The sequence below is a fragment of the Cuculus canorus genome, chromosome 16, assembly GCF_017976375.1.
Source record: "Cuculus canorus isolate bCucCan1 chromosome 16, bCucCan1.pri, whole genome shotgun sequence".
In the NCBI taxonomy this organism is placed as follows: Eukaryota; Metazoa; Chordata; class Aves; order Cuculiformes; family Cuculidae; genus Cuculus; species Cuculus canorus.
The window spans coordinates 10,537,697-10,560,248 of record NC_071416.1 but is presented as its reverse complement, the minus strand read 5'-3'; the positions used below and the strand labels follow the sequence as shown (position 1 = coordinate 10,560,248).

The 22,552-nt window shown below is 44.7% G+C and overlaps 1 protein-coding gene across 1 annotated transcript in view; it reads left to right on the top strand.

Moving 5' to 3' along the window:
• COL9A3 (collagen type IX alpha 3 chain) overlaps positions 1-22,312 on the top strand; it is a 37,472-nt gene extending 15,160 nt beyond the window's left edge. Inside the window, exons 11-32 of the mRNA XM_054081263.1 lie at positions 319-375; positions 1,507-1,560; positions 2,036-2,089; positions 2,628-2,681; positions 3,030-3,083; positions 4,185-4,238; positions 4,642-4,695; positions 4,992-5,045; positions 5,629-5,682; positions 6,398-6,442; positions 7,378-7,431; positions 7,860-7,913; positions 10,591-10,644; positions 11,345-11,416; positions 14,889-14,924; positions 16,340-16,384; positions 16,939-16,971; positions 17,373-17,519; positions 18,149-18,203; positions 19,036-19,218; positions 19,484-19,561; positions 21,278-22,312. Of these exons, the coding sequence (XP_053937238.1) occupies positions 319-375; positions 1,507-1,560; positions 2,036-2,089; positions 2,628-2,681; positions 3,030-3,083; positions 4,185-4,238; positions 4,642-4,695; positions 4,992-5,045; positions 5,629-5,682; positions 6,398-6,442; positions 7,378-7,431; positions 7,860-7,913; positions 10,591-10,644; positions 11,345-11,416; positions 14,889-14,924; positions 16,340-16,384; positions 16,939-16,971; positions 17,373-17,519; positions 18,149-18,203; positions 19,036-19,218; positions 19,484-19,561; positions 21,278-21,453 (1,521 nt within the window). The 3' untranslated portion in view covers positions 21,454-22,312. The remainder of the gene's footprint in view (positions 1-318; positions 376-1,506; positions 1,561-2,035; positions 2,090-2,627; positions 2,682-3,029; positions 3,084-4,184; positions 4,239-4,641; positions 4,696-4,991; positions 5,046-5,628; positions 5,683-6,397; positions 6,443-7,377; positions 7,432-7,859; positions 7,914-10,590; positions 10,645-11,344; positions 11,417-14,888; positions 14,925-16,339; positions 16,385-16,938; positions 16,972-17,372; positions 17,520-18,148; positions 18,204-19,035; positions 19,219-19,483; positions 19,562-21,277) is intronic.
• Positions 22,313-22,552: the final 240 nt, after the last annotated feature.

Genomic DNA, 22,552 nt, shown 5'->3' with positions numbered 1-22,552 from the left:
CCCGGCTTCACTGAGGAACTGCGATTCTTCAGCATTTTGGACTGTGGGTAACTGCCCACCTTCACAATTTCTCGCTCTCCATGCACAAAGGGAAACAGACCATTCATAAATCATTATTTTGTGGGTTAGTGAGGACCTGTTTAGGACCGCTCACCGTAGGGAAATGCCAGTCAGTACATGATGCTGTGAATGCATTGGATTTAGTGAATTTAGAGCCAAACCCACATGACATTTTCTCCTCTCCCTCGTAATGAAACCAGCTTCCCTGGGTGCCCTGTGTGTGATCGATAAACCAAAGGGTGTTTCTGTTCCTTGCAGTGCCCGGCTCTGTGCCCACCAGGTCCTCCAGGTCCCCCAGGAATGCCAGGGTTCAAGGTAAGAAGAACACCACCTGCAGATGCAAGGGTCTGTCTCCCAAAATAAATACCACTGTGAACCCCTGGGATTAAACCGGTTTATACGCAGTGCGCAGCTTCCTGTGGGCTCCACACCTCTCCAAACCAGCCGTGCGTTTGCCTGGGTTTATGCTGTTGGAACAGAAACCCTTAAAGCAGCCAAACATGAGACAGGAGGAGGGGGAAGGACCTCATCCTGCCCTCTTTGCATGGTCATAGCAATAACCACTCTGCCACTGAGCTCCGACCCGCTAAGTGTGCCAGTTCAGCAAGAGGATTTACATCCTCCGAGTACCTGCCTACACTTACAGGTGCGTTGCTTTGTAGCTTTATCCCTGGCAGCATCGTATCCTTTGTTAGATGGAAAATTTAACTACGGCAATGAGTAGAACATGCCCTCAATTCCTCATGAACCGACCTTCTGCAGGTCTGTTTGATCTCTGAGCCAAGTCATAAATATCGTTAGAAATACGCAGCGTTTAGGGCATAACTATTCAAAATTCATAGCTTATGAAATGGAAAAACCTACGAAGGTCTCCAATTATGATGCAAATGGTGCACAGGACCTTTTGCATGGTGAGGAATAACATCTGCCAAGGCTAAAATTAGGCTGGGTCTCTCCCACAATAATAGGAAGGAAGCCAAGAAGCAAATGGAATCTGTGTTTATGTAAAAGATTTCAGTGGGACATGGATTACTTTGCAAGCTTGATGATGCAGCATTAATGAGGCGTTAAGTGAGGTTAAAGGTGCAGAATGGGTTTTCAGAAGCACCTCGGCCCTATTATCACAAGTGATGGGAACCGAGTTTTGGTCCCTGACCTCTAATTGAGAATCACATCCTGTAGCCTAAGCTCACAAGTTGCTCTTGAAAACCAAATCTGGGCATTTACTGAAACTACCTCAATTCTGACACAACTATGCCTCGCCCAGGAATGGTGCATGGGTAATTAACCCCAGAAGTGACCTCCACTCACATAATTACAGCCCATGTATGGATTATTTTGCCAGTAAGTTGCTTGTGTTGTGTGGGTTTAGGTCTTGCAGCAAACTAACAAGATTTAAGCTTTGAAACCAGGCTTTATGTGGGTAATTTGAGCTCTTCTTTCTAGGGACACACAGGCCACAAAGGAGAACCTGGTGAAGTAGGAAAAGACGGAGAGAAGGTAAAATTCAATTTAAAGGAAGTGGGGGAGAATATTTCTCATTAAAAGCAACGTAATAAATGGTTTCTTGAAGAAGACAGGGAGAATTGAGGCAATTGGCTTAACAACAAGACGTTGCTAGGACTGAAGTGTATTTACTTCGATTGCTCTGCATGTGTGACTGTGCTAACACTTCAAGAGAAGTCATCTTCCCAATAATCATAATGTTAAGATCGGTTCGATAAGTTAACTCCTATTGTTTCACATGCAGGGATGTCAGCTCAGGAAAAAGCCCTGCATTAATCACTAAGGTAAATTCCTGACTGATCAAGTGTTCTTGGACGTAGAAGAAATTGTCTTAATGTAGAAGCAAATCCTGAAGCAAAAATCTGGGTAGGAGGGAGCTCAAGGACAAATAAGATGGGAAAGTCCCTGGCTTTGGGTTGGCAGGATCATGATGTGCCTCCTCTTGGCTAATTATTTTTTTCTCTCTCAGGGTAACCCTGGCCCTCCCGGTCCTCCAGGCATTCCTGGCAGCGTTGGCCTGCAGGTAACTACTGCTCTTCAGACCAGTTCCCGTGATGTTTTACTGTAAAATGGTGCCATCAATCATTTTTTGTTACACAAACAGCTCTTGCCTCTGCATAATAACAGATATAAAAGTCAATGCTGGTGAAAAAATAAACCGTACTGGTTTCACTGAGCTTTAATTCAGGTCCTGCTTTTGGCACCTCTCCTTGGATGAGATGTCCAAGCGATAACCACTGTCTTGCTGGTACACTGGTAGAGCCCTGGACGTCTTTTGGGTGGATGTGAGGCTGAGCTCTGGGCTGGCCTGACGGCTTGGAAGGTGGGCTGGGAGGGCCGGCACCCTGACTGCGTGTCTGCGTGGGGTATGTCCAGTGGCACTTGCTCTGAGGTCGTCACTGAAGGGGAAAATGTCTTGTTTATGCATCAAAAGGCTGAGCTTTCTGCCACTCATCACTGTTTCTTAATGGTTTTTGTGTTGATAAGTTGCTACGTTGTGCTGTTCTGCCATTTTATGTTTACCAGTGATTTCGTTGTAGCTGATTTGTTTTCTTAATTAGGGCCCAAGAGGACTAAGAGGCCTCCCCGGTCCAATGGGTCCGGCTGGTGACAGAGTAAGAAAAACCTTCTGATTATGTTTTTTTCCCCCTTTCATCACCAGTTTTTCTCATGTAAAAGATAGCATTTGTCCTTACTGAAGACCACTGGGGAAACCTGTAAAGATGCAAAGTGCAGGGTCTTTCCTGTACAACCCCAAGCAGAACAATCTTCCAAAGGCAAGAGGAGTCTGCCTACCTGAGGGATTGACAGGATCACAGAATCAGAGAATGGTTTGGGTTGCAAGAAATATGGGATATCTTTCCAGGAGTTTTGTGTTTTCATAGACTGCAGTGTAAGGTCAGGAGACTGTTACTTTGTCCTCTGCCAGCCACAGCATTACAATGATGTGTTACTCTTTGCAGGGTGACATCGGTTTCAGAGGGCCACCTGGAATCCCAGGACCTCCAGGGAAACCTGTATGTATCTACTCAGCATCTCCATGGCCAAAGCCTAAAGTTTATCCCTCCTGCACTAAACTCTCTGCTAGCAGTGAACGGGAGGGATGAGCTGACCACCTCTATCTGATTATTCCCTTCATCTTTCTCTCTCCAGTTATAGCAATGTTATTTCACCTGACCGAGATCCCACGATGTCTTTCCTTCAGCCATGTCTTGTGCCAGAATAAGTTCATCACATTTCCACGGTTCTCTGTTCTTTATTGCTCTTCCCTGAGCAGCAGCAGCTGTCAGCAAGGAGAGTGTTGAGGCAGAGGCAATAAGTGCTATCCTGGGTTTACATCCTCTGAGCCTGGTCTGTGCCCAAACGCCCACAGCTCACAAGGACTTTTGCTCCAAGCAGATAGTCAGCCGTATGTTAAAGATGCAATCCTCATCGTTTCACAGAGCTCTGGGGTGAAGTTTAGAACATGGAAACTGCACACTTACCTGCAGGCAGACCCCTGGGCCCTCCTTACTGTGCCCAAATATAAGACCAGAGATGCATCTGCAGCCTTATGGCCTCTCCAAGAGCATTTTCCTCTGCCTGCCACCCAGTCTCTCCTTAGTACGGATAATATGGCATCTACTTTATAGTAGGCACCTTCACCTGCCTACACCAGCCAACACACCACAATCTGCATTGCCCTTGAGGCAGTACCATCCTCTGGGCACTCCTCTCTGCTCTTTGCAATTATAGAAGAAATTCTTCCAAATTAAAATAAAATGGAATTCTTACCATCCACCCATCATTTAATTAAGTCAAGCAGGACCTAGACAATAAATGTTAAAAGTTATTTTTTTTCCTGCTTCATTTCTGGATAAAGAAATACTTCATTAAATGAAGGGGAAGATGGTCTTTGCCCTGAGGGATTGTTGGCAAAGTCCCTGCTGCAATTCATCTGTGTGTCAGGAACTGGAGTGTTACTGAGAAAGCACAGCTGAGCTCCAAGGGGAATGAGTATTCTCATGCCTCTGCTAATGCCAGCAAACAGCACAACCCCCTTCATTTACACCCTTGAAACATTAATCTTTGTCACTGTGTGATGAAGATGCTTACTGGCTTTTTCTCCTCTGTCATAGGGAGACCAAGGAAGCAAAGGACCTCAAGGATTCAGGGGGCCCAAAGGCGATACTGTAAGTGAAGTGCAACACACATCTACTTGAATATTGGATGTGACGCTCAGAGGAGTCTGTTTGACAAATTTATTATGGTTTGTCCCCTGCTTGGTTTATGGGAATGGGAAGTAAAAGTGATGAAAATATTTCTCTCAAAAATGAGATGTTTAAGTCTTATTAAAGATGCCCAAGTTCTTACTGCCCCGAGCAAAGGGATAAGATCTCACATTTCCATCCTTTGAAACAATCATCTCAGATGCTGGGCCAGTTTTCTGCTGTGCCCTAAAAGAACTTCCATGCCTACGTGAACAGGAGGGAGCCAGAACAAACTGAATGAAATGTCCAGCAGAGTTGGAGTAGTATCTTTGTTGACTCAGTGTCCTTAAGGGTTAATAACTGAGGATTTATTGCTGATTTCTAGGGTAGACCTGGACCAAAAGGAAACCCAGGGCCTCGTGGATTCATAGGAGAACCTGTAAGTCAATTAAGATGTACGTCTCACTTGTTTTGCTTCCAGATGATGAGATAAAATATGATAGGAGAAATCTTGCATCTCAGTCTTTGCTATCAAACTTCTGTCCTGTGGGCCTGTGTAACCTTCAGTGTTATCCTGGTTGGACCAAGTCCTGGTTGTACTGCTGTTGATGAAAAAATCTCCCTGCCACTCAGTGCAACTACAGCTGGACCCATTGCCAAAAGGTTCTTTGTAACTGTATTTTGGAAACCACAGAGTCTCCTAATAACCTTAACCTGTGTTGCACATGGTTGCAGGGCATGCCTGGCAAGGATGGGCGGGATGGAGCTCCTGGACTCGATGGTGAGAAGGTTTGTGAAGTCCTACTTAAACCCTGCAGGGAAGGTTTCCATCTGTCCCGTGTGTGTTACAAAGCCACTGATGTTTGTCAAGAAAGAGCATGGCCGGAAAGCTTTTGCTTCTAGAGTTTTCCAATAGCATAACTAGGGAAGAAGAGTGAAATTTCTTCTATTAATTAATCCCAAGGAAATTCCCTAAAGAAAGAAGATTTGATCTAAACTCAGCTGTGTCCCTGTTCTTAGTGGTTCTTCTTTGCTGACTGTTGGCAGTCGGAGATGCCTATTCAGAGCTGTTGACAGAGACATCTGCTTATTTTAATTGTCTGTAGACCAAGTGCTGTCAGGGACTGGTTGCCTGGTTTTTGAAGGGTGATCCCACAGGAACATGGGCTGCGTGCTGCCGAGGAGGGCTGGGAGCTGCAAGGGGACAAGGGAGACACGTGGGTGTCCACCTCCTGTAGACACAACAGGCTCTTAGTGCTGCGCGTATAGGGAAGGAGGAGATTACAAATACCTGTTTGGGAATATGTTCTTGATCTATGTCAGACCATCTTCCAGTACCAGAGGGCTTTTCCTAACCTCTCGATATCCACAGGGTGATGCAGGTCGCATGGGTGTTCCTGGAGAGAAGGGGCCAAACGGACTGCCTGTGAGTATGGCAGCAGGAGCCGTCGGGGCGGGACAGCAGCGTGGCCTGCGCACAGAGATCCTTTTCGGGGAGGAAAGGGGTGTTTAAACCAAGATGCACTTCCCCCACCATATAGACAGAGCGTACAAGACAGAACAGAAAACATCAGGAGTAGCACCATAATAATGGTAGTAATATCCTGACTTTTAGTCACTCTGTCTCTGTTTAAATTTGAGAGGGATTTCCTCTTTCACATCCCAGTGAAGTGCATCCCTTATGCTGGGAGGTAAGATCTGGGATACATGTAACTGTAACTGAACAGTCTCCTGAGCTCTGTCCCTGCTTCACTAGTGCTCATTGGCAAAATATTTCATCTCTCCAGCCTTCCAACTATTTTAGTAAAGGTAAAGTATTCCTTTCTTCCTGAATACAGAATATTTTGACCCCCCCCAGAGAGAGGTTTCTGCTGTGCAAGATGCTGCCGTTGCTCTATTTGCATATTGCTCCTCTTTGCTCTAATTTTCAAGAATTAGTGTACACAGAGCTGCGAGGGCAGTGAACAAGGGAGAAATTGAAGCTATAATTTTCATGGACAGAGTTGCAGAAATGTAATTCTTCCATTGCTTCAAGCAAATGTTGCTCCTTGTATGTCAAATGAGACCAGAATAATGAATCTAATAACTCTACTTCTTCTGACATTGCTTTAATATTGTTGGCTGCTTTTTTTTTTTTTCAGGGACTGCCTGGAAGAGCAGGTATCAAAGGCTCAAAGGGTGAACCAGTAAGTGAGTCTCTCTAATGATGAATTCTGATGGGGAAACTACTAACTTGACACAGCAAGGCTTTTCAGCCGCTGGGCATTGGTGCCCACAAGTAGACCCTGGGAGGGCTTTCCCAGAAGTGATGGTGTCAGGGTTTGTGCCAGGGCTGAGTTCTCCTGGCGGAGAGGAGCGGGCAGTAGGTCTAATGACTGTGATGGCCCTGCTCTTGCTGAGACAGCTCTTGCACCTGGTTCAGCGAAGACATAGCAGATACACAGAAGAATCATCAATGGTTGAGTAAACCTCAGAAGGAATCGTTCTTCTTTTTGTCAAAGCCCCAAGAGCAGGCTTCATCTTTGGGAATAAAAAGTCTGAGCATCTGCAAGCAGGAGCAGGATTGTCTCAGCTTGCCTTTTGGAGACTTTTCTCCTACCTTAGTGGAAAAGCTTCCATGGGGCTTTATATTGGTACCTGTGAGAGAGAAGAAAATCTAAGACAGACTAAAGCAGTCCAGCATGAAGTTGTTTTGAAATGTGTCTTTTTTTTTCTGTCCCTTCCCTTCCTTTCTGGATTTTCCCCTCTGCACCCGCATCGTTATTCTTGCTAATTCTCACACATGAGATAGCACTGCAGGAAGACTCTTCTTCTTGCGTAAAGGTGATGTAGAAATTAATGACATGAGGTGACCCAAGCATGCCTCCAAAAAAGCATCCCTGTCTCAGTTCAAGATAGGACATGGTGGCACTGCCCTGGGGCTGGCAACCTTCTCTAGTCACTGGTCCCAGATGTCCATTGTTTAGAGTTTCCTCTTCTTGGCCTTAAAACTGTAGAAGTTTAAACCTGTTTTTACTTCCTGATGCAGGTTTTAACTCCCTCCTCCATTTGTTGCTCTAGGTAGGACAGAAATGACTCTCTAAGTCATGCCCTCACTGAGTGTTTGCTTTCTCCTCTACAGGGCAGTCGTGGAGAGATGGGAGAGGCAGGTCCTTCTGGAGAGCCAGGTATCCCTGTATGTATCCCCATCATTTACATTTATCCTAAGCTCTGCTGTCAGTGTGTTTTAAACCAAGCTGCAAAGCTGCTGCTCATGTGCTGCTGCCCCGCACAGATAAAGCCTGTAGTAGAACGTTATCGCTGTGCTGCCTTGCGATGTGTGCAAGCTCAGGGTGATGAGCGGTTCCGGGCAGTCCCAGGCTTGTCTGGCGCTTCCCAGCGAGTGTGATGTGAGGTGGTGGGGTTGGCATCTCTGTGCACAGATACGGTGAGGGCAAAGCCCACCAAGGCAACGTGGTGTGATCTAGTGGATAGGGCAGGGAGATGGGGAGCTTGGGATTGAAATAGCCTAGGATCCGGGAATACATTCCAGCTCTGCAGTGGATGGGGAAGGGTGGATTTGTGGCTTCTAAATGGCACAGCTGACTTTGGTGTTATTGCCAGGGCGATGTCGGTGTTCCTGGTGAGAGAGGTCTGCCGGGACCCAGAGGAGCAACTGTAAGTACAACACTGCCTGTAGCGAAATCAAGTTCTGTACCTCATAATACTCTCTGGATAAAATAAAAGGCCACGTTCTTCTCTTGGTATTGTTTCTGGGGAGTTTTGGTAGCAGAGGAATTACTGTCCCATAAGCGGGTCAGATCCTGCTCTCACTGGCAGGTCCATGCAAATCCAAAATGATTCCTCACATTTTGTTTGGCAAAGAAATCTGTGGCTGTCCAAGAGGTTTGCGGAGCTGCTGCAGTCAGACAGGAGAGACTGGACAGTCAGCAATCCCCTGCTTAGGCAGTAATAATAAAGTTCAGCTTGTGCTGAAAGTGAGTCATTAAGAAGCAAAGCCTGTTAAGCTACTGCAACGTGCAGATAAAATGAAATACGAAATTCTTCCTATTCCTGTATCTCTTTCCCCGGAGCAGTGGTGGTTTCACTGCCAAACCTGAAGCCACACAAGCAACAAAACTGGAAAGCCTGTACATCACCACGGTGAATAACAGGGGCTTGAAAAGTGTTTAAAAAGTAGGTAGACCTGGTGAGAATCTCTTACCTTCCTCGTACATAGTTGCATGCTTTTCCCGACTGGTTGAAAATGCCCTAAAATTCACAACCATTTGGTGGGTGCAACACCAGAACAGTTTTCAGGTGGGGAATCTGATCACACGTTTCCATCTCATACCCAGCACTGCAGCAGCATTGTCTTGCTGGGAGCTTGTAGGTTTGAGCCCTAGGAAAAACAACCCATCCACAGCTCTGGCACTTTGCACTTTTATTCTGTGAGGCGACAGCTTTTTGTAACTTCAGGGCTAGGAACCGCTGAGATCCTCAGCGGAGCATCTTGTTTCCTGCTTTCCTGCGTCATCTCAGAGCCTGAGAAATAAAGAGCTGCAGGGGCTGCAATACAAACTATACACATGAACATTAATATCAGCTGTATGCATGAATATTAATATCTGAACCGCAGAAATATTAATAAATGATATCAGGATGATAAAAACCTGATTTTGTTCACAGCACTAAAAATATTAGGATACCTTTTGTTTTGCCTCTTCTCAGCTAGTGCTGCTGTTGCGGTTCGATTCGACCTTCCAGTGATTTGGGGCTTTTATTTCTTTTCTTTTTTTTTTCTCCCCTTTCTTAACCTCATTTAGAAGTTCTGCAGCTTGCAGAAAGTCTAACGTGATTTCTGGCATGCGCCACTTGGCAGGAATTGAACAGTATGATGATTTATTGTTTGCGAGCAGGTACTGTTTAAAATTCCAAGGAGAGGGAAATCAGCCTTAGAAATAAATTAAATTAATAATGCCTGCAATTTTTCATCAAAAGAGCTGGCCCACAAAGGTAGCTTGTTATTATAGCTAAAAATCAAATGCAGTCGAGCTAATTGCATTGGTGCAGTCTTCTGACGTGGGTGCAATAGCAGATGAACCTGTGTTTCTTTCTAACCTGGGTTTCTAATGTCTGATTTATGTTATTAGAGTCATAATTTATACAAGATGTCGTGAAGCTCAGGCTATTCTAAGAGAGTTGCAGGATTTGTCTAGTGTTAAGGCTATATGGCTCAAAACAATTTGATTTTATTTATTAGAGCCTCCCAAGGGTTTCTTCCCGTTTAGAGGCTGTCAGGTTCCAGCAGGTCCCACCACCCTTTAGAGGCTCCAGCACAGCAGAGTCATTTTTGATGCTATTTGATGTAACTTTCCTGGAGCTCTGTCTTTATAACCCTCCAAGTTCCTCATTGAATTACAACCAGAAATCAGAAGCAGAGAAAATAATGACAAAAATATCTGAGCAGTTCTCTATCTTTCTGAAGACAATGCTGCTTTATTCCAGCATATTGGCTCAATCTACTGGGTAGATACTGGTTTCTGCACAAGGTTATGGCCGTGCTGGTCTTGAGAGCCAGGCAGGGATGAAGGCCACTGGTTTGGATTGTATGTTGAGTCTCACATCATACAAAGATTTCATCTTCCCCTTAACGCTACACCCAGCAGAGAGAGCTCTGACAGGAGAGAAAGCTGAAATCTCACCTTGTGACAGAAGTTTCCCTAAGAATCTATAACAAGAAGACACTTTATAAAATGAGATTTAGATGCCTAAATTACTGAGGGTATTTTTTTTCCCCAAGATCTTTATTGCATATGTGGTTTTTCTCAGTAGAAAGCAACATAAACTCCTAATGGCAATGTTCACATTCTGCCTAGGGAGCTGAGCTCTTAAAAGCAAATGCTCTAACGACAGAGGAGACGGCATTTTTCTATATCGCTGGTACAAAGTCCACGCAAGTGGATGCAATTGCCTTTTTTCACATCCAAGTGCATGCAGCTCGTTTTACTGCAGTTTCTTGCAGAACTGGACCAACTAAATATGTAATATTGGGAGAGCAGATCCCCTTTAATATATACCCCACCTTTTTTGTGCTGTCCACTGATCTTCACTGCTGCTGAGTATGATATGTCATTAACCACTAATATACACAAATAAGCATAATTTTAATAAAGCTCAGTAAACACTGAGCACCGCTTCACAGTGGCTCCTCAGGTTCAGCAACACCACTGGGCAAAGCGGTGCAGAACTGCACCCTCGCTCTCTGTTAGAACTGAGCCAATTTGGTTCCACAAGTGATTTACCTGGCCCTAAATTTTCTCCTTACTAAAGCTTATCTTTCCTTTTTTTTCAGGGACCGCTTGGTCTTCAAGGCCCAATAGGGGCCCCCGGTGTCAGAGGGTTCCAGGTCAGTGTGCTGAAAGGGGTGATTTCATGTCCCTCACGGTCTGGCAGGTGCCTCTTCTCTGCAGATAAGTGCATGATGGCAACAACCAATAGGAAGAAATGTCTTTCAACTTGCCAGAACCAGGCTGACACCTTTATTAAGGCAGATAAGCTGTCTGCTGGATCAAATAATATTTAATATTGATTTGCAAAAGACAAATTAAGACACATTAAGACACCTTAATTTCTCCTCAGTCTAGACACCCCCAGTATTTATGTCTTCAGTCAACTCCTTTTCCCTTCTTCTGCACTAGAGATGCTCCTATTTCTTCCTCCTCTTTCCAAGAGAGAGTTCACAACCGCTCTCCATTCCCCGGTGAAACTGGTTGAAAGACCAGTATAGCGTGCAGCCCCCTGGGAGCATCACTCCTCCATCGGGAGTCACAGATGGGATTTTATTAGCGAAAGACCTGGGCCAGCCAAAGGCTGGAGAGCTTTTCAGGATGGCTGAAACGTGGTAGGCAGAAGTCAGAGTGAGCTCTGACCAGCACCAGCGGTACCAGCAGACAGCAAACAGTCCTGGGGGAAAAGGAGACAGGAGATAGAAGACAAATGACCTTTTTGAACATGTTATGGAAACCGGTGAACTTCGGGGCTGTCAAGATACACAGGGTTTCTTGGCACTTTAAGTTGTAACTCATTCTTTTTTGTTTTCCTACCAGGGTCCCAAAGGTGCCAGCGGGGAGCCTGGCCTTCCTGGTCCAACGGGAATCCGTGGAGAGTTAGGTGACAGGGTAAGGAGAAGACATCTGTCCTAATTCATGTTTAGGAGATGTGAAATTAGAGCGCAATGGGGTCCTCAAACCCAGTGCAGCTGATGTCAGCCCAGCATTGGTGGAAGGTGGTTCACTGGAAGGCCCAGTCCAGCCCCTGCGGCTGCCGCCTGCCCCCGATGGACCTTGTGGTGGGCAGCAGGATTCGTGCATCCTCTCTCTTCTGTTCCTGTCCTCGTTTCCATTTCAGCTCAGGAACTCAAACATTTTAGACAGCATGTGTTGTTTAAAAGAGACTTTGGGATCCCATCCTAGCCAGAATTGATGATTGATTGGGTTTTTCCTGCTCAGTGTGCTGCTTTCACAAAAGCCTTGCTCCCCTGGAACAGAGGGGAGCTGATTCTTACATTTTTGTTATCCAAGTGCTTGATTAGTGTTTCTGGATTTTTTTTTTTTTCAATTAAACTTTGCTTTGTGATTTTCTTTCTGAACACCTGGGCCCCACACCTCAGAATTAATGCAACTCTTTATTTAAATGAATTCATTCTCATTTAGAAGAAACCAGCAGGGCAAAATGAATGACATGTGCTTGGGGCTTGCAGGAGAACAGTAGCCGTGTGTTCGCTGGCTCCCTCGACTCCAGCTTTAAGGTGAAGTTTCTGTGTAAGCAATGGCAGTGGCACCATGGGTTTCACAATGGCCCTTCTGTGCTGGCTCCAGGCAGGTTTGAAAAAGCCTCTTTGGAGGGACTGCGAGCCGAGAAGTGTAAAACAGGAGGGTTATTGTGGAGCCTGCAGGGTCCTGACTGCATTCAGGGCTTTGCTGTGGTAAAAAAAATGTATATTTAGAAGGGAAGAGGCCCTGGCACAGAGCAGCGCGGTATTCAGAGAGCTGCTCCGAGTGGAGAGAGGGACAATGTTACGCTTAAAGCAAAAAAATATATATATATCTAGATTTTATCTCTGGCTCTGAAGTGAAGTGTTACTGAAGTAGTTACTCTAAGGTGTAATGGTTGATTGTTTCTTAACACCAGCCGGTTGTTTGGAGAACGCTGGAGGCTTCCCACCTCAGAGCAACTGCCCTCGGTCCCCCCAGCCCCATCGGTGGTGACGGCCACATGTGCCCCAGTGGGCAGCAATGAGAGCTCTGGAGCCACCAGCGCTGCCCTTTTCCCCCCTTCTTACTGGGGCTGGGAAGACCCTGAAACCTCAGCCTGTGTCTTTACAACTGAACTATTGCTGCTGGGGACGATGGCATCTGCCAGGGGGTGGGCAAAGAGCAGCACCTGCGCTGGGTTTGCCCTGCTGGTCCTGGCGTGTATTAATAGAACCGCAGAGATGGGATCAATGCGGTGACACGGTCCCAGCTGCAGCCTAACACATCGCGCTCTCCTCAAATCAATTCGGCCTTGCTTTTCTTTGCAAAAAGACCCCAATATCCCACAAACCTGAGTTAACAGGTACCGACAGGCTTTTTCACAGTCCTTGGACTGGCTGTGGCCAGAAATATAAACCAGCACACGGGTAAGTGAATTTGCCGGTGTGAAAAATAGCAGAGGTTTAGTGCATTTGATGGTGAGATATAACATAGCATTGAGTCAAGATAGTATATAAACCATCTTCTTGGAGCAGGATATCGGGGAGGAGGGATTTGACTGTTATTGCTGACTGAGGTAGCAATAGGCAAGTATTTTCTCCTAAGGATTTTTATTATGATCTAATTCCTGAGGGTTCTGGATGCTGGCAGCCACCGGGGCAGCATCTCTCTCAGCTCTGGCATCACTGGGTCCTTGGCCAAAAACAGTGGTTGTGTTTAGGGTGACAGAGTGACACAAATGCGAGGACAGCTGGTGGCTGGTTCTAAAGTCCCCTCTCTTGTTCCTGCTGCTGGGAACTACTACTGCAGTAAATTCCAGTTTTGAAGCAAAATCTTTGTGGCTAAGCTTATTTTTAGGAGTGTTCCTCAAAGAACACGGTCTTTGGTGACTAAGCTGTGGTTTATTGCCGTAAACTTTCATGAAGCCTTGGGACTCTGTGAAGTTGGAGGTATAAATCAAGATGATAATGTTCAGAAAATAATCTATTGCCTTCGCCACTGGCAAACATAAAATAGGAGTTATATATAGCTGCAGCCATTCCTGCATTTCCATATTCTGTTGTCTGTTTGGCTGAGAATTAGTTTTCTTTAATAGCTATCCCCCTCCTTTTTTAACATATTCAGTGCTTGGCTTGAGCAAAATGACGTGTCCTTGTTCTGTGTGTCTCTCCTCCTCAAGGATTCTGTTCTGCTGAGCCATCTCCAGATCTCATTATTAAAAAAAATTCAGTTTGCAGACGCCAGATTGATGAATGTGCTGCAGAAACCCTGTCTGAACGGTGGAATGGTTTCATTTCCTATGTAGGTTTTGCAATGGAGAAAAAAAATCATAGAATCATAGAATAGTTTGGGTCAGAAGGGACCTTAAAGATCGTTTAGTTCCAACCCCCACAATCTGGGGTTCTCTTGAACTCCTTGATGGCTGTGCTGTATGGACCCACATCAGGAACAGAGCTGAAAATGTCTTGTGTGCTCTCTATGAACGCCAGGTAGATAAAGTCGGAAGGACTTTTCAGGTTGTCTGAATTATTCGTAGGATGATAATCAATTCATCATCTAAAGGGATTTTAGTCCTGTGGCCGTGTTGTTCTGTGAATCTCAAAGGAGCACCTAACTCTAAATCCCCAGGAGAACTGAGTCTAAAAAAGCCTTGAAAAAATGTCCTTCCCTGGTGGTGCAAAAATGTTCTTGTCTATTTTATACCATGAGTAAATTCAATCTCCTTCTCAAATCTGCGGGTGATCTGCAGAGATCAATCACCCACCAGTCTCCTCCTGGACCTCATCCTTTAATTTGAGAATGTGTAAAATTGCTATTTCGGTCATGATAGTGAGATAGTGATAATGAAAAGGAAGAAAAGCAGAGTTCTCGTCCCTGGGACTGATGTGAATGACTTTTGTGAAGCAGGTTTTAAAGACTGGGTTAAAAATAGAGAAATTTTACTTTTATTTAAGAAATCGAGGAGGATGGTATGAAAAAGGCCAATGTAAGTAACATGTGCAAGGCAGGTGGGGAGCAGTGCATGGCTAAGCCATGTCAAGGAAGTCTCTCTGGTTGGGTTGGATGAGGACTTGGTGGACAGAAGACCACCAGGCTAAGCTGGGAGGTCCTGCCTGGTCTGGCAGCAGCTCCATGCTGTTACTGGCATGGCATGAGGCCCCAGGAACTGTCCTACAACACAAACCCGGTACTGCAGAGAGTGCTACAAAGCCAGCAAGGGTTTTAAAATCTCTTCTTGTTTGTAGGAAGTATGAATGAGATTTGGATCCTCCTACTTGGCAGCTGGGAGGCAAGTCCCCAAACCCCTGCTGAGTGAGTGAATGTCTGATTGCACCAGGAATTCACAGGAAAATAACAATTCGAGCTCATTTGCCTTCTTTCTTTCGTTTATTCTCAGGGTCCGACTGGTGCTCCTGGTCCCAAAGGTAATCAGGTAAGTGGTAACTTTCACGCTGTAGCCAGCAGAGCCATTCAAACCATATCTTAGGCGCAGTCTTTGACAGTGCAAACTGCTTTTCTTCTCTCAAATGAAATATTCTGGAGCAGGCACCAACAGAAACCCCTCATTGGTCCCTTTTTTCCTGCACTGGCAAAAAAAGATATAGTCTGTTTTAATGGAGACGCATAAAAAGGCTGGGATAGAACACTAGACTCTTGCCTGTGTGCTTTGTAACCACAAGGCGTGTTGTATATGAGCTCCTCAAAGCACGTTCCTCCCAAGTTAAGTTTAGAAGTGCAGTTTTTCACTGAACTTCACATGCCTGAGGAAGAAGATCCGTCCTAGCCTCCAAGCTTGGCACACTAATTTATTTGTTCTTTTACTTTTTGCTGCTTATCTTCCATAGTTGGATTAATCTCAGTGATGAACTTTTGAGGCAGTTTTCCTCAAATATCTGACTTTCATTACTGCATGAGTGTGTTTTTGCAGAAAACAAGTGCTTTTCCAGCAAGCGTTACATGCTTTGCTGACCAGTGTCAGTGTCTGTGTGCCCTCTGTTTTGTTGCCAAGGGAAAGACCGACTCAATCTTTGTCTTGCAATAACTTCCTCTCTAAAGCCTTAGAGTCACCATATCAATGTTCGTTATCTGCTCTAATTGCTGTGTTAAAAGCCAGCTCTGCTGCAAAGCATTCGGTATGGGAAGCGCTGCCCATGCAGCCGGTGGTGGCAGATGGCAGCGATTTGGGTCGCCCCCAGCGATGCTCCAAGTGCACGCGCTGCTGTTGGCTTAAGGGACGTGATCAACAAATTGATGCTCCTTGTCATGGCTGGTAAAATTGTCACCAGAGCTATAGCCTCTCTTACGTACAGTTCCCAGAGCGGAGGGGGATGGTCCTCACCAAGTGATGGATCACTTCTCTTTAAGGGTGGATGAAGCTGTTCTGCAGATGATTCTGCTGAGGAAGCCTAGGACACAGTTACGCTGTACACTGAATATTTAGCTGTCATTTCAAACCCATGTTTTCTGTGAGACCCAGAACTGGGAAACCTGAAATTCAGATTCCCTGTATGAGGGATGCCAGTGCCAACCTGTGGATCATGTCCACCCCATCAGGGTTCTCATCTGTGTGTATTCAGCCTTTCATCCAAGTACCAGCTTGTTGCAAAGGATACCCAGTCCTCATACAAGCCGACTTGCTCCGGGAGTGCCACTGTCAGCAGGAACAGCTACTGTAGAGCTCAGCTTTGGGAAAAAAGAATTTCCTTTTGCTCGAGCAGCTGTATGAGGTGCTAAGTGCCCCCATTTTCCTTAGGACCTGAGGTTATCCAAGTCTCAGAGTGAGCCTTATTGTCAGTAATCTTTTGTGCACCAACAGATACAGTGTTAATTCTGATATCTCATTTTCAGGGCATCGCTGGAGCAGATGGCCTCCCCGGTGACAAAGGAGAACTGGTAGGTGACCTTAAACTCGGCAGAATTGATTCTTCAGATACATAACCATGTATCAAAAACTAATATGGTCCATCAGAATTAACTGTTCAAGAGCTCCAACCCTGTGAAAACGAGGAGACAACCCAAGTCTTTCCACCACCATATTCATGGTGTGTGTCAGCTCCCCTTCTGCCCTTAGGAAGCACTGGATGGTCCATGTGGCCATTGCAGAACTGTGCCATAGCAGCACTCATTTGTCATTTTGCTCCTCAGAGTGGTCAACACTGCTCTGCCCAGGGAGGGGGTTGGTCCATCTCAGGAAGTAGGCAGGTTGCCTGGACCCGCATTCAGCATTGGTAACTGGGGCAAGTCTTAGCATCAGAGTCCTCTCCCTGATGTGCCAGGGCTAAATCTGACCTTCAACATCCTGTTATTTTTCCTGGCCCCCTTGTTAGAAAAGCCCATGAGATGCCATGTAGAGGTCATCATGGCTTCTCTGAGCTCAAGAGATTTGACTTTAGATGTGCATTTTCTGAATGGATCATTCTTTCTTATTTCCCTTTTTTTCCTAACAGGGTCCCTTTGGTCCCCCCGGTCAAAAAGGAGAGGTATGTGTGAGACACAGCGGGCTCATGCCCTGAAAGTTTTGGGAGTAAACACACATATTGCATCTTTCGATTGACGTATCTCCATAAATTATGTTCTAGCATGGATTCCTAGAAGCACATTTTTGTCATGGCCAAGCTATAAAATCTAGGACAATGGCAATTTTCTCTGGCATTCAAAACATTCAGCCGTGAGAGATCATTTTACTGCAGCATGGACTCTCACGATCATGACTTATATGTCTAAAATCACGAGTACGATTTAAGAAACATACATGATCAGCCAGATCAGTCAGTGAAACCCAAAGAAAGGCTTAACTAATCCCTATGAGAAAATAATGGATTGTGTCTTCTGTTTTAATTGTGTTGGTTTTTATCTTTTTTCCCCTCCTTTTTCATTACAGCCAGGAAAAAGAGGAGAACTTGGTCCAAAAGGTGTCCAAGGACCTAATGGGACAGCTGGAGCACCAGGCATCCCAGGACATCCAGGGCCCATGGGCCATCAGGGGGAACAAGGCGTTCCTGGCATCACCGGAAAACCTGGGCCTCCTGTAAGTACGATCTGCTTCTGGGGCGCAATCAGGGAGTCGCTGAAGTGAACAAATGGATCGTGGATTTTGGAATGATATTCAAAAAACAAGGTCCTGCATTTGAGCAGGTCACTGCACACACAAGCTGACAGTCTTGCATCAAGAGCTTACCAGTGCAAAAAACCCAGCGGGCTATTGGTCAGCATCAGAATTAAAATCCCCCGAATGCTTGCTTTGGGGAATGAATAGTCTCTCACAGTGATTGTCTGCATCCATTAGAACAGGCTCAAAGTCACTGTTCTTATTGCAAAAGAGAGATGGAAGTTGGTCATTACAACTCCTACATACTACTCCAAATGTTAGACCTCTGTCGTGGTCTGGAGCTCATGTTTCATCATTCTGGAAAGGCCAACCAAGCCCCAGATAAAATATCTGGCCTAACATTAAAAATAGTCCCTGCCATTAACATGACAGAGCTTCTAAATTGAAACTGTCATCTTTCGAACAGGGGAAACACCCACTTGTCTTCATGCAGAATCCTCTGCCTCTTACTGAGCTGCTGGAAAGGTCTTTCATATCTTGAAGCTTCTGACAGGGATGATTATTGATAACATGGTTTGTATCTTGATGCACTCTTCTGTTAATTGCAGGGCAAAGAGGCCAGTGAACAACATATAAGAGAACTCTGTGGGGAAATGATAAATAGTGAGTATTACTGGGAGAAAACTGACTTTAATTACTGTATTCAGTTGAAATGAGTTGATCCCGAACATAAGATGTCTCCCAAGATGTTATTTTTCTGTCTTAATAAGAAATTATAGATTGACCTTTAATGTAAGGGAATTATTCAGATGGTCACCTTGTTCTTGGGGATGTCTTTCATTTTTCTTAAGTTAATATTTGTAAATGTCTCATCATGGCAACATGCGAAGTGTGCTGAAAGCAGCTTTGACACAAGTATTGTGCACACGCAATGGCAAGGACATGAGTGTCTGCCCTAACCTGTGCCATCCTGAGCTTCAGCTCTCACCTCCTCTCCCTGCACACGGCAGCAGAAAAATCTCCCTGGAGCAGAGCTCTGGGCTCCCAGGTCACGTTCCTTTCTTAGACATTACTGTTCTGCATTTAGAGGTTGTGTTCACTCTCTGGGATGAAGTTAACTTCTGAAATACTGTTTCAGAAAACTTGTTTTAAAGTATCATTTTGTAGAATACTTAACATCTTTTAAAGTGGTTTAGGAAAGGGGAAATATCAATGGTTTAAAAGCTTGCCAATTTCTGCCCAAGATCTCCCTTAGTGGAGATTTAAAGTCAAAGAGCCCCAGGTGAGCTGAGAGGAGAGATGCACGCTTTGTGGCCATCTGCCAGCAGCACTAAGTGTGTAGGAGTGTCAGGGGGGAAATCTGCCCAAGCGTGCGACTCTGCTTCACTGCCAGCTCCTCGGTGTCTGGCTGCTCACACAATCATGTGTACCTGGTTGCAAACAAACAGTGAAGAGGGAAAATGCCAGACATGCGTTTTTTCATTTTCCTTTTCAGATCAAATCGCCCAGTTAGCTGCTAACCTAAGAAAGCCCCTGTCTCCTGGAATGACGGGTCGTCCTGGCCCAGCTGGTCCCCCAGGTCCTCCTGGAGCAACGGGAAGTGTTGGGCATCCTGGTCCTCGTGGTCCCCCTGGGTACAGAGGGCCAACAGGAGAACTTGGTGATCCCGGTCCCAGAGGTAAGTGAGAGTAAACCAACCTGCTTCTCTCTTACTTGCAATTTATTTCATTAGGCATGAGTACTAATGTCAGCAGCAAAGGAGAAAAGATCAGGCCTTGGGCAGCAGACGGAGTTCTGGAGGGCAGTTATCTTCAGGGGTGCAGTGTAAGCAGGGATCCAAGCAGTGTCCTGAGAATTTCAAACTTCTTTTTGCTTTCCCCTTTCTGTCCTTGGATCCAGCTGCAGCACTACTCATTCTTGCAATTGTCTGTTTACGATTAAAGGTGACACCGGCGAAAAGGGAGATAAAGGACCTGTTGGTCAAGGTATTGATGGACCTGATGGTGACCAAGGACCCCAAGGTAAGGCTGTGCAAATCATTTAACAAACCATGACTAAAGAAAAGGCTTAAGAGGGACATCTCTGTGTCAGAATCACTTTGTCCATGTAACCATTACAGCAGGGCTGTTTTCCTCTGGGTGCAGCAGAGCTGATACAGACAGTTTAACCAGAAACTGGCACATCCCCTCCTCACTCCACTCCTGTCTAGTCCTGAATGTTCTGGAGAACATTTTTGCGAGAAGGCTGCTGGAACAGCCAGACTCTCCAGTCACTCTTGGTTTCTTGCACTAGTGGCTGTGAAAGGTCAGGAGCTTTTCTAGATCAGGAAGTCAGAACCCTTCTTAACTCCTCACGTAGCTACCAGCATCAGGTTATTCCTCTCGGTGGTACTTTGTATGCAGTAACTAACTAGTTAATTAACAAGCACTGTATCTGTTCATTTAAGGGTATGTAACACCTCTGAGGCTCTGGCTCCAGACCAAGGCAATGGGATGATGCCTATTTCCTGATAGACTCATGTCTTTTTGGGGCTCTGCTTAAAGAATGCTCACGGTGAAGGGTGCAGCCTGGGCCTCCAGCTGTAGTCCTCCAAATTCAGTTCATGTTCATTGATCCAACAAGAGAAATCAGGCCAATATTTAGTTTTATCAGAAGCAAATATAACTTCCTAGTGTAACGATCTTGAAAGTGCAGTGGTGTTATTGCTCTGTAACTGGCTGTAATCCCAGCTCCTGAAGTCATGAATCCATTATCAAAAGATTCAAAGAGTAATTTATGCAAATTAATGAATACCTATTAGAAACCCAGAGACTATTCTTTATTTTGCTCACCTATTAAAGCAGCTTTTCTAATTGTAATTACATGTGCATGAGGATTGAGTTGCAGCACCAAAGCAGACTGTGCATCCATATAATTTCATAAAATCAGAATATTTATACCCATATGTCTGGGATTCTTCCATAAAACAGTTGCATTACTCCATAAATGTTTGCTTTTCCAAAGCACTTTGAAAGAGGCTGTGTTTAACATATAGGATACTAAGAGCATTTGCCCTACTTTTGAGTCCCCTCAAAGCAAACAGTATTTTTGCCAATAAACAAAATATATATGCAAATTTTTGAAATTAGACATAGGGATAAAGGAAACTCCTTCCCTGTGATGTCAGGGAGATGTTCTGTACCATCACTGTCTGTATTCTCCTTCCCTATTCACAACCTTGATTACAACTAGACTCAAGGAGGTGCAATGAACTGAGGCAGCTCAAGGCCACTGCCTCTCACTGAAGAGGAAGCTGTGGCAGGGAAAGAGAGACAGAGGTACATTGTCACAACTAGCACGCTGTGCCCGTGCACATCCAGCACATCCCCTGAACAAATTAGAGATGACGTAAAAGAATTCTGGTAACAAATGACTTATTATTCATGGCGTCATACTCTAACAGAGACAGTGCTGCAATGGAATCAGTTCTGCATGCAGTGACAAAAGCGAAATACGAACCATCCACCTTCAACTACACTGAGGGAGTTCCAGTAAATCCAATGGTTGTCTAAAAAATCCAACGCACATAACTCCAGACGCAGGCTAAATTTATTCAACACCTTGTACTCAACAGGCCATAACAAGTCTGATGAACAGACATTCAAAGTATTTTTAGCAATCTAAAAGTAAAACATTAAAGCAATTTAAAAAAAAAATGAAGGTAATAATAAATGTAATCTTTTCTCCTTCTTGTTTAGGGCTACCTGGTGTGCCTGGAATTAGCAAAAATGGTCGAGATGGCGCTCAGGGTGAACCTGGTCTCCCAGGGGATCCTGGAACTCCCGGTGCTATTGGGGCTCAGGGAACTCCAGGAATATGTGACACATCGGCTTGCATGGGAGCTGTCGGAGCAGCAACTTCCAAAAAATCATAAAACAACAGTACAAGAAGTGCAGAAGTGACTGAATATTTAAATAAACAGTGCATTGTAAGAAAACAGACAGAAACCTCCTAGTGATAAACGGACAGATGTTCCCTCCATTGTATTAAGTGGAGACCTTGGCACAGTTCTATGTAAAAGAAAGCATCAGATGAAAACTTTAACTAAAGATGCTTTATGAGTATCTTCTCCTTCCCCCCATTATTTTCAGGGCTGAACAACCTCACCTTCTCTTTCTCTCTTTGTTCAAGAGATTATTCCTTTTTACCCTTCCACCCCCAACTGTACTAAGGACCATGAATTCTCTGGATACACGTTTGAACCTTGTCAGTGGGATTGCTTGGTGCTGCTCCTACTGACCTCAGTTAGGGGACAAACCCATTGTTAAGGTACTCTGGCACCTAACTGTTACTTACATCAGTTGGAAATTGGGCACTTAAACATCTCATATTTTAATATGTTAAGATTCTGGCCTAAGCAAAGACCATAGCTTATGTATATGCTGTCCACTACAAATTTCAGATTGCACCTCAAATATCTGCCAAGATCAGTGCAGAGTAATCCTCTTGCAATGAAATTCTGCAAAAGGTGTAATGTATATATTTTAATTTACAGGGGAGAAATTTTTTACATTTCCATATGATAATAAAAGAAATTAAGTAACAGCATTTTCAAGACCTCTACTTCAGCTATTTGCACAGCGAATGAAACTGCCGATAAGAAAGGATGCTCTTCTAAAGTCCAGCAAAAAAACCTGTATGAACTGTTGTAAAAATAAAAGGAGATTTTTTTTAACCTTTTCTTTATGATGTTGTGTCATTAAATGCATCAAATTAACTCAGCTGAATTCCACTTTCCAGAACCAGTTTTGTAAGGATTGCTTGGAAATAAATTATTGCAAAATTGTCCATATCAGTGATTTAAAACGGTATTTATTTTGGGAGAACTTTTGTACTTAAAACCTGCTATCATCATCTATTTTTAAAAAAATAATAAAACCACTCTCAGCTCACGCAATATTCTATTTCTGCCTTATATGCTAAAAACTGATGAACAAGAGTCACATTCATCTTTAAATATGAAAACAGTTTGT